Genomic DNA, 16,397 nt, shown 5'->3' with positions numbered 1-16,397 from the left:
CTCCATACCCCCTCCCATTTATCTCTCCACCCCGGAGGCTCCCAGCCTCATTCCTGAGGAAGGGCTCCGGCCCAAAGCATCGATTTTCCTGCTCCTCGGATGCTGCCTGACCTGTTGTGCTTTTGGAGCAACAAGCTCTCAAATCATATATTTTATATTTGCCAGTCGAGCATACTGCTTTGTCCTGGACAGTGTCAAGCTTCTGCATTATTGGTGAAGTCAAGAGGAGAGTATACTGTCACACTGTCATCTGTGCCTTGTAGATTGTGGGCAGACACTGGGGATAGGGGGGGTTGGATACCTGCCACAGAGGTACGCTTTATCGATGACATTTTCAGACTCATGTACTGAGGAAGAAGAATATTATCAGTGTGAATGAGCAGTGAAAATAGGAGGACCACATGTGGAGAATAATGGAGATGGTAACTGATTTATTAGCTATGTCACCAACACCATGACTAACACACATACATATATATAGTCATTAAATAGAAAAGGATTACTTTTATATAAAAAGTGCAAATTCTTCAGCTTTCTTTTAAAAAATCTTGGACACTAGGGGCTTTTGAAATCAAAATACAGAAAGCGAGTTCCTCAGGACACGAATGATTATTAACAAGGAGTCCTCCTAACATTCGAATACCAGCAGCCCTTCGGAGCTGCCTGCAGTGTTGCAGTGATCTCCTCTCATTCTACCTCTCAGTTATTCTCTCCCCTGGGTGCAATCCAGCCTGTGTTATGAAATAATACTTGAAATTATTCCAATATTCTAAAATGCAGTTTGCAATGCCACAATAGCATGTTTATTACCATCAATGATGTGCCTTTAACACTTAAAACATTGCAGGAGGGTCCCCCATCTTTCGTGGTTCCTAGGCTTATAAATGAAGAGGGACATATTCAGAGACTTTATTTCACCTGAGCCGACTGGTGTCCGGAAATAGAAATAAAAAGATGCTGGAGTTACTAATTTCTAAAACTGGGGGCATGTATTTAATGTGAGTGGGGGAAAGCTCAAAGAAGATGTGAGGGGTACGTTTGTTACACAGAGAGTGGTAGGAGTGTGTAATTCACTAGGCGAAAGTGAGGGCTGCAGATGCTGGATATTAGAGTCAAGATTAGAGTGGTGCTGGAAAAGCACAGGAGGTCAGGCAGCATCCGAGGAGCAGGAAAAACAACTTTTCGGGCAGGAGCCCTTCATCAGGAATCCACTGCCAGGATAGGATAGCGGTGTTTAAGGGATTTTAGATAAACACATGAATATACAAGGAATGGAGGGATATGGACCAAGGGCAGGTAGAAAGGATTAGTTTAATTTGACATCATGTTCGGCACAACATTGTGGGGCGAAGGGCCTGTTCCTGTGCTGTACTGTTTGATGTTCCAACATGTCTTATAGCCTCTGAGAAAGAGAAACAGAATTAGCAAAGACCAGAGGCCATCAACATGAAATGTTATCTCTCTCTAGAATCTCCCTGGCCAGGTGAGTAATTCTAGAACGTGTCTACATTCATTTCAGGTTCCCAGCATCTGCAGCAATTTGCTTTTCCGGTTGGTTTGGATGGGAGCAAGGGGTGAAATTCTCTAACTGAACATCGAATCCTGGACGAGCTGTCCCTCTGCATGGTTTTTGCCTTTCCGGGACCCACACCAAACAATGACCCAACTAAGACCAACAACTGCCAAAATGCCCCAGTGTAACTTTGAACTACATGAACGGTTGAAAGAGAGATTTGACTTGCTAACATGAAAGTGTATATATATATGCAAGCACTAGCCTTGGGCAAGAAAGAAATCCCAGTTCACTGATCAATCATGTGGATTCAGTTCAGAATTTTTAAGAGGTGCTGTAGTATGATGTTTACTGACATCTACAATGACAGAAGCAGGAGTGTCAATTCTGAACCTTTGCTATCAATAACCTCTTGTAACCTTCTCGGAATAGTATCGGGGATCTGTAGGGTGTAGATGACAGTGAGTGTACTACAGCAGAATCAAGGCTAACATAGCTTCAGCCATAGCTGTCATCCAATCACTTGGCAATTATTTGTAAAAGGTACCACATTCAATAATATCAGTCAGGTGAAACTTTCTCACCAGCTTTAGGTCCTTTCGTTTTAGGAAGTGCTTTCCAACACTATCCTGCCTGTTGAAATCTTTCAGCGTCTGGATTTCACATTTTGCTTTGTCAGCACTGAAGAAAAACAATAATAAAAGGAGATTAAAGATTTAATTGTATGCACCAGACGCCGCAAAGTCTCAAGTCACCGGAACTCTATCCTTTCGCCGTGCTCCTTGGGTATGGAGCAAACTGAGCTGAGTGTAAATAAACGTCAGTGACATTGAGGGGGGGACACAGTTTGCAAAAATTAAACCTGGCCCAAGGCAAACAAATTGCATTGCATTTAGACTGCATGGCCTCAAACATTATTTTTGGGTTTGTGGGAATGGGGATTGGGGGAGGGAGATGGTGAGAAGGTGGTGAGGTCCACAACTTCTAGTATATTAGGCTTCAGGTATCTCACTGTGGAGCTTTGACCTACTGAATTCACAAGGAGCTTGTTATTGGTGTCATGGTGACCCTCAAAGGCCAATGCTTGGGTCAGGTCAGCTCAAGGACTTGTTGGCAGTGAGGAAATGGAGAGCCGGTGATTGGAATTCTGAGGGACCAGAAAGGCAGGGGCTGAGTTGAGTATCCTGGGGGGTCCGTGCTGTTGGTTGCTGGCTGGGTATTGGGATTTGGTGTCAGGATTTGAAAGGATGGGAAGGAACTGAAAAATCTGGCTCAGGCTGAGGAGAATGGTCATGGAGAGAGGGAGTGTCAGCATTGGGTAAGGAACTAAGCCAATCAGGACCTCAATATGGGGTCACATGGAGCATTGGAGGTGACACCTGATTCCACAATCAGTGCTCCACTTTGGGGGGGGGAGGTGGTGTTAGCTATTCAGGCTAAAATAATCTTGGAAAGGGAACTTCAAACGCACAGTGCCAAATAAAATATGCTCTAATATCTTTTACATGCCCTGACATTTAATGTAGACAGTGAAATCTGGCTGTATCTCCTAGGGGAGCAAACACACAGATAGACTGACCCCGCAGTGAGAAACAAATATAACTATCTCACTGATATTGAAGGAAATGCCTGTTTATCTAAGAGAGCTATTAAAACACCCTTCACATGCAGTGCTTTCACACAATGAATGTGATATAATATTATAACAGAGCAACCTCAATTATTCGAACAACATGGACGGTGAGTATTTTGTTTGGATAATCGAATGCTGGATAATATTGTTTACCCGAGCAATGGGACCTTACGATCTTGTTTGGATAATCTGAAATTTGGATAATTGGTGTTTGGATAATCGAGGTTCCTCTGTGCAAAAACTTTTATCACAGCACTTACATCTCAATTCCACCTGCAGAATGGTTCTCAGTTCCAATGGTTGTGTTTCTATTTCCTAAAGGTTAGAAAGGTATAAATACAGTGTAATAGAAACATAGAAACTGGAATGTAGGCCACTGAGAGCCTGCTCCACTATTCAATATGACCAGGGCTGATCCTATATCGGAATGCCCTATTCCCATTTCCTTCCTGTATACCTTAGTGCCTTTAAAATCTAGAAAACTGAACTCAATAAAAGATTTGTCCACAGTTATAGTTCTCAAGTTGATGAGAAATTAGCTTTCAGCATTCCCTCGGTCCACCACAGATGGACAGCAGTGTGTACCATCTACAAGGCACACGTCCATTCATCCGTAACAGAATAGACTCATCATTCCACAAACCTGTGAGTCCACCATTGGCCCACTCAAGGCTGAAGGTCTCCCACTCTCACACGCTGTCCTTAATGTTCACCACCCTGATAGCCCACATCCTGAAATTCTCAATGTCTCAGCCTTACAGCCGTGCAGGTTTACAGCACCACACTCCGAAAGAATCATCTGTACCCTGAGCAGACCAACAGTCTGCTTATTAATATTTTGAGAATCATATTGTGAATCCTGAAATCCACCACTAAACAAACTGTTTCTATTAATGGTTATGTAAATGCTTTAAGCCCACTGGAATTGTCTGGAATGATGGGCTTGATTTGGGACAATACACCAGAAATAACCTGCTCTATGCGAAATATCAAATCCACACAGATCAAATCGCCATTTCATGGCTTCAACATGAGGCATGCTTGGAGTTTGCCTGTGACAGCAAACACTTTCTTTGGAACAGGTCAGCTCTGTGTCACAGCGCAGGGGTACGTTTTCAGTGTGTGGCCTCAATAAACTGATTGATTCTGAACCACTGCAGTCCAGATTGTGTGAGAGTACACCTACAGTGATGTTAGCAAGGGATTTCCAGGATTTTCTCCTGATACAGTAAAGGAATGGTGACAGAGCCCTGAGACTGGATGGTGAGTGGCTCCGATGGGAATTTGTAGCTGGGGGTGTTCTAGTGCATCTGCTGCTTAGCTTTCTTGGTAGTAGAGGTTGTGAGTTTGGAAGGTGTGAATGTTGGAGTGTTGCTGGGTCGTTGCAGTATATCTTGTAGGTACTACACACTGCTGCCGCTGTGCAGCTGTGGAGGGGATGCTAAAAATAATACAGTTCCAGTCAAGTGAGTTGCTTTGTGATGGTGTCAAGCTTCTTATGGGTTGTCACAACTACGTTTATCCAGGCAGATGAAAGTGTTTCATCAAACTTCAAACTTGGGCCTTTTAGATGGCGGATAGCTTTAGAGGAACTCAGGAGGTGAGTTCCCGACCTCTGGCCTTCTCTTGTAGCCGCTGTGTGTATATGGCTAACCTAGCTCACTTTCTGGTCAATACCAACCCCCAGGGTGTTGATAGTGGAGGTCTCAGTGATGATAATTCCATTGGCTGTGAAGGAATGATGGTTGGCTTCTCTCTTGTTGGAGTTGGTCAATGCCTGACACTTGCCTGACTGTGAATCAGTTCAAGCCCAGATCTTTCTGAATTTGGACTTGGACTGTTTCAGTATGTGGTGAATGGTGCTGAACATTTTCAATCATTAGTGAACATCTACACTCTGACCTGTTGGTGGAGGGAAGGTCATTGACGAAACAGCTGCAGGTGATTGGGCCTTGGACACTATGGCTATGATGGACCAATCAGAGTGAGACCAAATGAGAGCAGTCCTGCCTGAGTGCAGCAAGATGAAGAGGCAGATATCAACAACTGTGTCGAATGATACAGATAGGGTTAGACGGACAGAAAGACCAAGTTTGTTTTCGTCACCGAGAAAGAGTTAATTGTGACACTGGATTTCTCTCTCTTCATGTAGTGTTATGGACCAGGCCAGACCCCCTCAAAGTATTTTAAGAAGGTACCTAGACCTGAACTTGTCCTTATCTTGAAGGTTAATGCCAGGTGCTGTGTTCCGGATGCAACTTGATTGGTCCAACTACCCAACGTTAATCAAAAACACAATTTATTTAAACACTATAACTAAAATACAACAAAAAAGTTAGAATAACTTTATTGGAAAATGTAACTGAATAGCAGGTATAATAACTATTACTAATTAACTGTTCTAATACAGTAACATCCCACCTACACACCCCTAAGCAAAGAGACACATTCAGACACTGATTCTCACATGCAGTTCTCCAATCCAGGAGGAAAAAACATCAGGAGAAAGTTCAGAGAGAGTAGCAGCCAGGAGGCATTCACTGAAGCTTCCAACTCTGCTGTGATCCCAATAGTTTCTGATGTTACCGAGAAACCAAAACCCAGAAATCCTGATCTGTGTGAGCTGGCCACACCCATTCAGGCTGTCTAACAAACCCGAGGCCTCAGAAACTGTTTACTCAAGTGGTCTGGGTTGACTGCTTGACTACCCCCGCCTAACTCAGTACAGGAACTGGTCCCATGGACCAATGTCATTAAGACCAACTAAGATAACCGATCCTATGATACAAAACACAGGCACAGGCTCTTGAACCAAACACAACTGTGACCTTTAGAAAGATGTTGGAGATGTCCTTTGCTTGGATTCCAATTCTCTGAAATTCTCCTGTTTGTCAGAGTGAGCAGGAAACCATGTGACAAGCGAACACACAGTTTACTGAAGTCCGATCCTAGTTCCCAGGTTATTCATTCTATGATGGAAACAGCTCAGAAACACTCTAATCTTTTTCTTAAAATAAGAGTAAGTACTTCACCAAGGATCTGAACCCTTTTCAAAAAGCAGATGAATATTTGTGAAGAGAAATCGGAGCTAACATTTCAGGTCTGGTGACTCTTCCTCAGAACTGACAGGGTCACTCGACCCGAAACATTAACTCTGCTTTCTCTCCACAGATGTTGCCAGACCTGCTGAGTTTTTCCAGTAATTTCTAATTTTGTTTCTGATTTCCAGCACCCAGTGAGTGGCACAGTGGTTAGCACTGCTGCCTCACAGCGCCAGGGACCCAGGTTCGATTCCAGCCTCGGGTGACTGTCTGTGTAGAGTTTGCACATTGTCTGCTTGGGTTTCCTCCCACAATCCAAAGATGTGCAGGTCAGAGTGGATTGGCCATGCTAAGTTGCCCATAGTGTTAGGTGCATTATCAGAGGTGGGGGGGTTACTCTTCAGAGGGTCAGTGTTGGGCTGAAGGGCCTGTTTCCGCGCTGTAGGAAATCTAATCCACAGTTCTGTTGGTTTTTAGATATAATTCGATATGATTTAATTATTCCCCAAGAGTAAGGGCTTATGGACTCCCTTCCTGTAATTTGTTACCTGCTGCCCAGGCTAGCCTTCCTCCTTTCCCTGCCAATATCAAATGGCCTGTTCTGTATTCCAAACCCTGCATTCCCATTAATATTCGGTGTTTCTACATTTCTGTGCTCTGATGAGCGTAACCTTTTTTTTCCCCATTGCATTCTTGCCTTTCAAATTTGTTCATTTATAATCTCATTCTTACCTTCCTGAGCTTTGCTGGAGTTACAGTTGAGTTGCTCTTTCTCAGAAACTCCAAGGGATGCTGCGTTTTCACTGTTACAGAGAAGGGGAGACCAGCTGCCAACACTTAACGTACTCCACTCCTTAGACAGAAGCAGACCACTTTCTCCATGATGGTGTTTTAATGACCGCCCTCTCTGTATAGGGACAGAGGAAACACTCTCCTTCGGCTGCTCAGTGGGAGCTGATTTCCTTGGTCTGGACCACATTCGCCCCAGCAGCTTAATGGCGTTTTGCCGTGATCGACAGTGCGATATCTTCCGCACATCACTGCTCAAATTCTTCTTCTCTTCCGGAAAAGATTTCATGTCTTGTGCCTCCTGTTGGAAATAAGAAGTTGACAAAGTGCATGACAGTAGCCAGCGTGGGGAGGGGGTTAGATCGAATGCAGGTGGACCAGAGGCAACAGGAACAGGAAGGTTGGGGAGGACCAAGGCGTGAGAAAAGCACACAGGTCAGGCAGCATCCGAGGAGCAGGAAAATCGACGTTTCAGGCAACAGCCCTTCATCGGGAATAGAGACAGGAAGCCTCCGGGGTGGAGACATAAATGATGGAGGGAAGATAGCAAAGAATACAATAGGTGAATGGGGGTGGGGATGGAGGTGATAGGTCAGAGAGGAGGGTGGAGTGGATAGGTGGGAAGGGAGATTGGCAGGTAGGACAGGTCATGGGGACAGTGCTGAGCTGGAAGGTTGGAACTCCCATTCCTAATTGCCCAGAGGGCAGTTGAGAGTCATCCAGGAAAATTGACATTTTGGGGAGGAGCCCTTCATCAGGCTCAGGAATGCCTGAAATGTTGATTTTCCTGCTCCTTGGATGCTGCCTGACCTGCTGTGCTTTTCCAGCACCACTCTAATCTTGACTCTAATCTCCAGCATCTGCAGTCCTCACCATCACCTAGAGTTAATGTTGAGTCCAGTATGACTTTGTCAGCTTCATTATAGCCTGAACATGGATAAAAGAGCTGAACTCTAAAGCTGAGTTGGCTGTCCCTGACATCAAGGCCACATTGGACTGAGTATGGCTCCAAGAAGCCTAAACAAAACCAGATTCAATAGGAATCAGGGGAAAATCTCTCAGCTCTTTGGGTCATATCAGATATAAAGGAAGATGGCTGTGGATGTTGGCTCAGCTCCAGGACACCTCTGCAGGAGTTCCTCAGGGTAGTGTCCCAGGCCCAACCATCTTCAGCTGCTTTAACAATGACCTTCCCTCCATCATAAGGTCAGAAGTGGGGATATTTAACAATGTTTAACAGTCCGTGTTCAAATGCAACAAGATCTGGGCAATATCCAGGCTTGGGCTGACAGGTGGAAAGTTACATTCACATCATACAGATGATACGCAATGACCATCTCCAACAAATGAGAATCTGACTATCACCCACTGACATTCGGCAGCATTAGCATCACTGTATCATCCTGGAGATTATCATTGACCAGAACTGAACCCATATAAATACTATGGCTACAAGAGCAGGTCAAATGCTAGGAATCCTGCACCAAGTAACTCACCTCCTGACTCCCCAAAATCCACCATTGACAAGGCACAAGCCAGGAGTGTGCTGGAATACTCCCCACCTGCCTGAATGGGTGCAGCTCCAACAACATTCAAGAAGGACTCCAGAATGAGAGGGCATAGATTTAGGGTTAGAGGGGAAAGAGTTAAAAGAGACCTAAGGGGCAACTTTTCACACAAAGGGCGGTGCATGTAAGGAATGTACACAGAATGGTGGAGGCTGGTACAATTACAACATTGAAAAGGCATCTGGATGGGTATATGAATAGGAAGGGTTTAGAGGGAAATGGGCCAAGTGCTGGCAAATGGGATTAGATTGATTTAGGGTATCTGATTGACATGGACGAGTTGGACCGAAGGGTCTGTTTCCGTTTTGTGAGATGAGTTCAGTGGGGCAGAAGCATGCTGAGACAATGGGTCGGTCAGGGTGGTCAGGCTTGTAGATCTTGGGAAGGAGGTAGAAACGGGCAGTGCGGGGTTCCCGGACTATGAGGTTGGGAAGCTGTGGGTGGGAGATCTCCTGAGGTGATGAGGTTCTGTATGGTCTGGGAGGTGATGGTTTGGTGATGGGGGGGGTGGTGTCATGGTCGAGGGGGCGGTAGGAGGAGGTGTCTTCAAGTTGGGGCCTGGCTTTAGAGGTGTAGAGATCAGTGCGCCAGACTAACACTGTACCCCCTTTATCTGCTGGCTTGATGGTGAGGTCAGGATTGGAGCAGAGGCAGTGGAGGGCAGCGCGATAGGAAAGGATTAGAAGGATATGGGCCAAGTGCATGGGGTTAGCATGGATGGACATTTTAGTCAGCATGGACCAGTTTGGGCCGAAGGGCCTGTCTGTGTGCTGTAGGACTCTGTGACTCTAGAAGGGGTCATCAACTGTTTACAGGATAGCTGCTGGCTTATTTCAGACAATTGTTGCTATGTTTGTACAAGTAATGGGTGCTTTCTAGATCTGTTCTAGATCTGTTCTGAAATCTGCAGGCAGTGGGATGGCTGCTTTTTCACTCGAAAGGCTACTGCAGGAACCAGCTGATCCCACACAGGGGACTGCAGGGACCAGCTGATCCCACACGAGGGTCTGCAGGAACCAGCTGATCCCACACAGGGGTCTGCAGGAACCAACTGATCCCACACAGGGGTCTGCTGGGAGACATTCCCTTTGGAATACAGCCTGATGGGGAGATTGAACAGAGATTGAGCAGGAGAAGTTGCTGGAAGAGGAGAAGCAGGAGAGAGGAACTTTCAGCGGAACAATGTATCTAATCAGGAATGTTCAGGCAGAGATTCCCTTCTCGGATGTTCAATCAGGAAGACAGGGCAGCATCTTGTATCCTCCATCATATAGGGTTGGGTGAGTGGGTGGGTGGGTGAGGGGTACATTTGATCAGACAGGAAATGACAGTAGTGGCAGGGCGCAGACCCCACAATCCTCTCACCTCCATGTCGAGGGGGACAGACCCCTGACCAGCCTTCCTCCCTCACCAATCAGGGTCTTCTCTTGGCATTCCTGGTCTTTACCCAATGGTGGGTGGGTGGTCTCACTGTGGGGAACTTGGCAAGCAAACTCATGTTTACCAGCTCCCTGACTGAGTGAATCCAGTGCCAAAGTGAGGGCCTGGCCCTGGGAAGGTTTGGGGGTGGGGATGGGGGTGGGTGGGGAACCTGATGCCCACCTCCCTCCAATGACCCCCTGCCCACCCACAGGCATTCAGTTGCACCTGCGTGCACCCACAATACAAACGCTCTGATGGATCTTGTGTCACCGATAGCCACCATCTCCCTGGTGGGGGAGGGGGGGTGCGGTGGGGGGGGGCGCACACACAGAAATGGCCTTTGGCTTCTGATTGGTTAGTACTTCATGGGTACGTGTGACTCCTGGTGTGCCGTCAACATCCAGGACAGTGCAAACTCAGATGGAATTGTGATAAAACTGACCCCTGAGGCTCTCAAACAATGCTATCATGGCCTGCACCCTGTGAGAGAGTCCCACAGCACTGTCAGGGCAAGTGTCAAAACTCCTGCTGATCTGCTCCACAACTTCATCACCCTAGGGAGGACAATGCCTACCCCCAGCAAAGTAACATTAGTCAGGAGAAAGAGCAAGGGGAAGGTCATTTCGACAAGCCTGCTCAGCCCCAGACTGTACACGGTGAGATACCAGGAACTGTACTTCCAACTTCCCATTCACCATCCACTCCGAAACCCACCTTCCCTCTGTTGCTGACTGTTACAGCAAAAAACAAAACCTGCCACAAAATAAACATCCCAAATCATGTGTATCAATGGAATCATGCTGTAACATATCCAAATGTATAAACCAGTCACAGACGTGTATTTCCTTAATGTCAATGTCCCTTTGGTGTCCCTATCCAATGTTGCCCCAGTGGCTGTTACATAATGTGACAGCCCATCGTCTCCATGGTGATGGCCCATTAATTCATAGTGACAGCCCATTGACCCCATGGTGATGGCCCATTGACCCCATGGTGATGGCCCATTGACCCCATGGCTGATGGCCCATTGACCCCATGGCTGATGGCCCATTGACCCCATGGTGATGGCCCATTGACCCCATGGGTGATGGCCCATTGACCCCATGGTGATGGCCCATTGACCCCATGGTGATGGCCCATTGACCCCATGGCTGATGACTGCTCTATAATGCAGAGTAACACCAACAGCATGAGCTCAATTGGGTTACAATAAAGGACTCTCCTTCTCAACCTTCCCCCTCGCCTGAGGTGTGGTGACCCGACTAAACTACTACCCACTGGCTCTCTCTAATGAGAAAGCGACCTTATGCTGCAAAATGTTTGCCTGGTATGGTTCTTATGACTGACCAGTGAAAAGCAAGTATCTCAATGGTTGTCGCCTTTCTTACTTGAACAGCTTGGAGCTCCATCATTCCCCTGCCCTGCCAATCCTCACTCTTTCCCAGGCCAGATTCTCCTCCCATACAACTCCCAGCACATTCATCAGTGCACCTTTTCAGTGTTGCACATTCGATAACGTGGTGCTAACCACTTGTTCTTCAGCTCAGTGGTACAAGGGAGCCCAGAGAAAGCATAGAACCCACTTAACCAGGGAGTTCTGGAGTTTGAGAGGTATGACTAAGGTTGAAAAGTAATTAATTAAACATTTTTTAGAATTGTATTAGCTACCATGTTGTTCAGAATCACAAAACTATAGAATTGTTACAGTACAGAAGGAAGCCGTTCTGTTTGTTGGTTGCTCGCTAGCCCTGCAAAGGAGCAATTTACTTCCTGCTACTCCCCCGGCCTTTTCCCTATAGCACTGCAGATACTTCAAATTCAGATAGTAATGCAAATTCCTCTGGAATGGCTTGATTGAATCAGTTTCCACCAACTTTCATTCCAGATCCTAACCACTCATTGTATGAAAACGTTTTCCTCAACTCCCCATTGCAGAAATCTTGTTGAGGGTGGAATACCAGCTTGATTAGATTAGATTAGATTAGATTAGATTAGATTACTTACAGTGTGGAACCAGGCCTTTCGGCCCAACAAGTCTACACTGACCCTCTGAAGAGCAACCCACCCAGACCCATTCCCCTATGTTTACCCCTTCACCTTACACTTCGGGCAATTTAGCGTGGCCAATTCACCTGACCTGCACATCTCTGGACTGTGGGAGGAAACTGGAGCACCCAGAGGAAACCCACGCAGACACAGGGAGAATGTGCAAGCTCCACACAGACAGTTGCCTGAGGCAGGAATTGAACTCGGGTCTCTGGCGCTGTGAGGCAGCAGTGCTAACCACTGTGCCACCATGCCGAACCCTAAAGTGTGCCCCCTGTTGCCTGTTTCCTGGTGTTGCCTGTTCCCTGGTGTTGCCTATTTCCCTGGTGATGCCTGTTCCCATGGTGCTGCCTGTTCCCTGGTGTTGCCTATTTCCCTGGTGATGCCTGTTTCCCTGGTGATGCCTGTACCTCTGGCGCTGCCTGTTCCCTGGTGTTGCCTATTTCCCTGGTACTGCCTGTTCCTCTGGTGATGCCTGTTCCCCCGGTGCTGCTTGTTCCTGGTGCTGCCTGTTCCTCTGGTGATGCCTGTTCCCTGTTGCTGCCTGTACTTCTGGTGATGCCTGTTCCCTGGTGCTGCCTGTTCCCGTGGTTCTGCCTGTTCCCGTGGTTCTGCCTGTACCTCTGGTGATGCCTGTTTCCCTGGTGCTGTCTGTTACCGTGGTGCTGCCTGTTCCCTGGTGATGCCTGTACCTCTGGTGCTGCCCTGTTTCCCTGGTGTTGCCTGTTCCCTGGTGATGCCTGTACCTTTGGAGCTGCCTGTTCCCTGGTGCTGCCTATTTCCCTAGTGCTGCCTGTATCTCTGCTGCTGGCTGTTCCCTGTTGATGCCTGTTACCCTGGTGCTAACTGTTTCACTGGTGCTGCCTGTTCCCCTGGTGACAGGTGTAGCTAGGGAACAAGATCCCAGCCGACCCGTCCCTCTAGACCAAACGAGTGGCTCAGGATGTTTCCCTGGTGCTGCCTGTTTCCCTGGTGCTGCCTGTTTCCCTGGTGATGCCTGTTTCCCTGCTGCTGCCTGTTCCCTGGTGATGCCTGTTTCCCTGGTGATGCCTGTTTCCCTGGTGATGCCTGTTCCCCTGGTGATGCCTGTTCCCCTGGTGACAGGTGTAGCTAGGGAACAAGATCCCAGCCGACCCGTCCCTCTAGACCAAACGAGTGGCTCAGGACAGGTGATCCAAGGAGGTGACTGTACCACATCCATTACTCACACTCAGCATAGGGGTGTGGGGGTGGGTGGGTGTGTGTGCGTGTGGTGGGGGGCAATTAAGGCACTGGAAACCTGCCTTTCTTTATACTTACAAAACATTGAGCCTGATATCTCACAAAGACTGTGCGACATTACAGCAACAATTCTGTAGGAGAATTATTTCCCAAACACACAGCATATTTGTAGATCTGAGTCAAAACGTATGGCACTGGAAAAGCACAGCAGGTCAGGCAGCATCCGAGGAGCAGGAGAGTCAACGTTTTGAACATAAGCCCTTCATCAGGAATGATGAAAAGCTGATGCCTGGATCATTGACTCGCCTGCTCCTTGGATGCTGCCTGACCTGCTGTGCTTTTCCAGCACCACACAGCACCTGCAGTCCTCCCTTTCTCCCACATTTGTAGACCAACCTGTTTCTCGAAATCATCGGCAGTTGTACCATCCAAGTCATCAGTATCTACCTGCTGATTGGCGACTTGAGGCTTTTGATGCCTATGGACCTGTGGGTATGACTCACTACTGAAGTGACAACTCTGTTTGAGTCGATGACAGCACAGAGCCTCCTTTTCATTTGGACATTCATCGTAGCGTAGAGCTGCACAGAGAGCTTGTCTTGACGCCTGGTAATACATGGTATGTTTGTATTTGGATTTGAGCTTTTTCATGGTGATAAAAGGATGCTTTAAGGCGACATTAGGGGCAGGACGTTGCCCTGGGTCGTAGGTGAGAATCTTCTTTATGAGTGACACCATGGCCATCTGATCAAATAATTCAGCTTTGAGCTCCTTGTCTGGGAACACAGTTTTGCTCTGGTTGATGGTTGCAAGCTGGTCAAGTGAATGGATGCTTCTTGTTCTGGTCTCCAGTGGCTGTAGCATGGTCTCTGCTTGATATTCGTCCACTGTTTTCAGTGTCCACTGGTAGGTGGAATTAAGTTGACGAGCTTTTTTGAAGAAATGGTGGGTTTTTCTGGCTACCTCCAACAGGTGGTCACTCGGGAGCCCCTGGGTTTCAACAATATACCTGATCTGGTCATACTCATTTGTGCCAGGGTAGATGGGCCAGCCCAGGTGCAGCTCCGCAATAACACAGCCAAGGGACCACATGTCCAACTTTTCGCAGAATGGTAATCCCAGCAAGATCTCAGGGGATCGGTAAAATCTCGACTGAATGTATGGTTCTTTGGAAGGAAAAAAAACTTTTGATTAGATTCCCTACAGTGTGGAAACAGACCCTTCGGCCCAACAAGTCCACGCCAACCCTCCGAAGAGTAACCCACCCAGACCCATTTCCCTCTGACTAATGTACCTAACACTACAGGCAATTTAACACAACCATTTCACCTGACCTGCACATCTTTGGACTGTGGGAGGAAACCGGAGCACCCAGAGGAAACCCACACAGACACGGGGAGAATGTGCAAACTCCACACAGAGAGTCACCCGAGGCTGGAATCAAACCTGGGTCCCTGGCGCTGTGAGGCAGCAGTGCTAACCCCTGAGCCACTGTGCCACCCTTAAATTGTGAAAGAAGCAAGAAGCAATGAAACCTGGGGACATGTCCTATTATAATAACCGTACACGGTTATTCAAGAGTCATTTATCTCATGGAATGTTGAAATATTCTGCAAAAAGCTTTGAAACCTCAGCATGGATAGTCAAGGATGTGAGTCTCACATCCATTCCAGTTGGATCAGAGTTTCCAACCCTGCCCTGTTGGCACCAACCTGACCCATCAAATGAGCCAGAGTGGCCTCTCATGGAATCCAACTGGCCATGGCACAATGCGGTTTGACCCGCCCGGGGGAGTTTGGAGCCAGGCCGGTGGTGGAAGGAGTCCCAGTTTGCTTTTCGCTGCACGGCTGACCCCCTTTGTCCACCAGGAGAAAGTGAGGACTGTAGATACTGGAGATCAGAGTCAAGAGTGTGGTGCTGGAAAAGCACAGCAGGTCAGGCAGCATCTGATGAAGGGCATTTCCGCGAAACATCGATTCTCCTGCTCCTCGGACGCTGCCTGACCTCCTGTGCGTTTCCAGTAACACACTCCCCTCTCCTCCGTCCTCTGCCTGCCGTTGTTGGTGGCTGCTGGGAGGTTTCACACATTGACCCTTGCCCCTGTCTGGCTGCACGATGATCTTTGGCCGGGAATGAATCCTGATATGGGCCATGAAGTCAGAGCCATCTTGTCAGATGTGGGAGTTTAAAGAGAGTTTAAGGGTTACTGCGGATTATATCTGCCATAAATGCTGTTGGATGCGAATCTTATCAGATCGAGTGGACCGGTTGGAGAGACAGATAGAAGCGATGAGGAATTTGCAACAGCAACAGTATGTGATGGATGGCAGTTATACGAAGGGGGGAAAGTCTCAGATACAGTCACAGAGATGGGTTAACTCCAGGAAGGCTAAGAGAGGTCGGCACCTAGGGCAGGAGTCTTTTGTGGCTATACCCATTTCAAACAGGTATGCTGTTTTGGAAAATGTAGGAGGAGATGGATTCTCAGGGGAACGTAGCATGAACAGCCAAGTTTCTGGTATTGAGACTGGCTCTAATGCAACGAGGGGTACATCGGCTTCCAAGAGATCAATTGTGTTAGGGGATTCTGTAGTCCGAGGTACAGACAGACGTTTCTGTGGCCAGCAGCAAAAAAGCAGAATGGTGTGTTGTTTCCCTGGTGCCAGGATCAAGGATGTCTCGGAGGGTGCAGAATGTTCTCACGGGGGGAGAGGGGCCAGCAGGAGGTCATTGTCCAAATTGGAACCAACAACATTGGAAGGGAAAAGGTTGAGACTCTGAAGGGAGATTACAGAGAGTTAGGCAGAAATTTAAAAAGGAGGTCCTCACGAGTATTAATATCTGGATTACTCCCAGGCTACGAGCGAGTGAGAGCGGGAATAGGAGGAAAAGAGCAGATGAATGCATGGCTGAGGAGCTGGTGTATGGGAGAAGGATTCACATTTTTGGATCATTGGAATCTCTTTTGGGGTAGAAGTGACCTGTACAAGAAGGACAGATTGCACCTAAATTGGAAGGGGACTAATATACTGGCAGGGAAATTTGCTAGAACTGCTTGGGAGGATTTAAACTAGTAAGGTGGGGGGTGGGACCTAGGGAGATAGTGAGGAAAGAGATCGATCTGAGACGAGTACAGCTGAGAACAGAAGCGAGTCAAACAGTCA

The 16,397-nt window shown here is 47.5% G+C and overlaps 1 protein-coding gene across 1 annotated transcript in view; it reads right to left on the bottom strand.

Moving 5' to 3' along the window:
* Positions 1-452: 452 nt before the first annotated feature.
* The window catches only part of LOC122556957 (homeodomain-interacting protein kinase 4-like), a 23,266-nt gene continuing 7,321 nt past the window's right edge, over positions 453-16,397 (bottom strand). Inside the window, exons 2-6 of the mRNA XM_043704193.1 lie at positions 13,630-14,399; positions 6,920-7,277; positions 3,407-3,461; positions 2,098-2,194; positions 453-731 (exon numbers count right to left, since the gene is read on the bottom strand). Of these exons, the coding sequence (XP_043560128.1) occupies positions 693-731; positions 2,098-2,194; positions 3,407-3,461; positions 6,920-7,277; positions 13,630-14,399 (1,319 nt within the window). The 3' untranslated portion in view covers positions 453-692. The remainder of the gene's footprint in view (positions 732-2,097; positions 2,195-3,406; positions 3,462-6,919; positions 7,278-13,629; positions 14,400-16,397) is intronic.

Source organism: Chiloscyllium plagiosum, chromosome 14, assembly GCF_004010195.1.
Source record: "Chiloscyllium plagiosum isolate BGI_BamShark_2017 chromosome 14, ASM401019v2, whole genome shotgun sequence".
NCBI classification, from domain to species: Eukaryota; Metazoa; Chordata; class Chondrichthyes; order Orectolobiformes; family Hemiscylliidae; genus Chiloscyllium; species Chiloscyllium plagiosum.
Note: the sequence above shows the minus strand (reverse complement) of the source record. Positions and strands in the feature narration are given on the sequence as shown.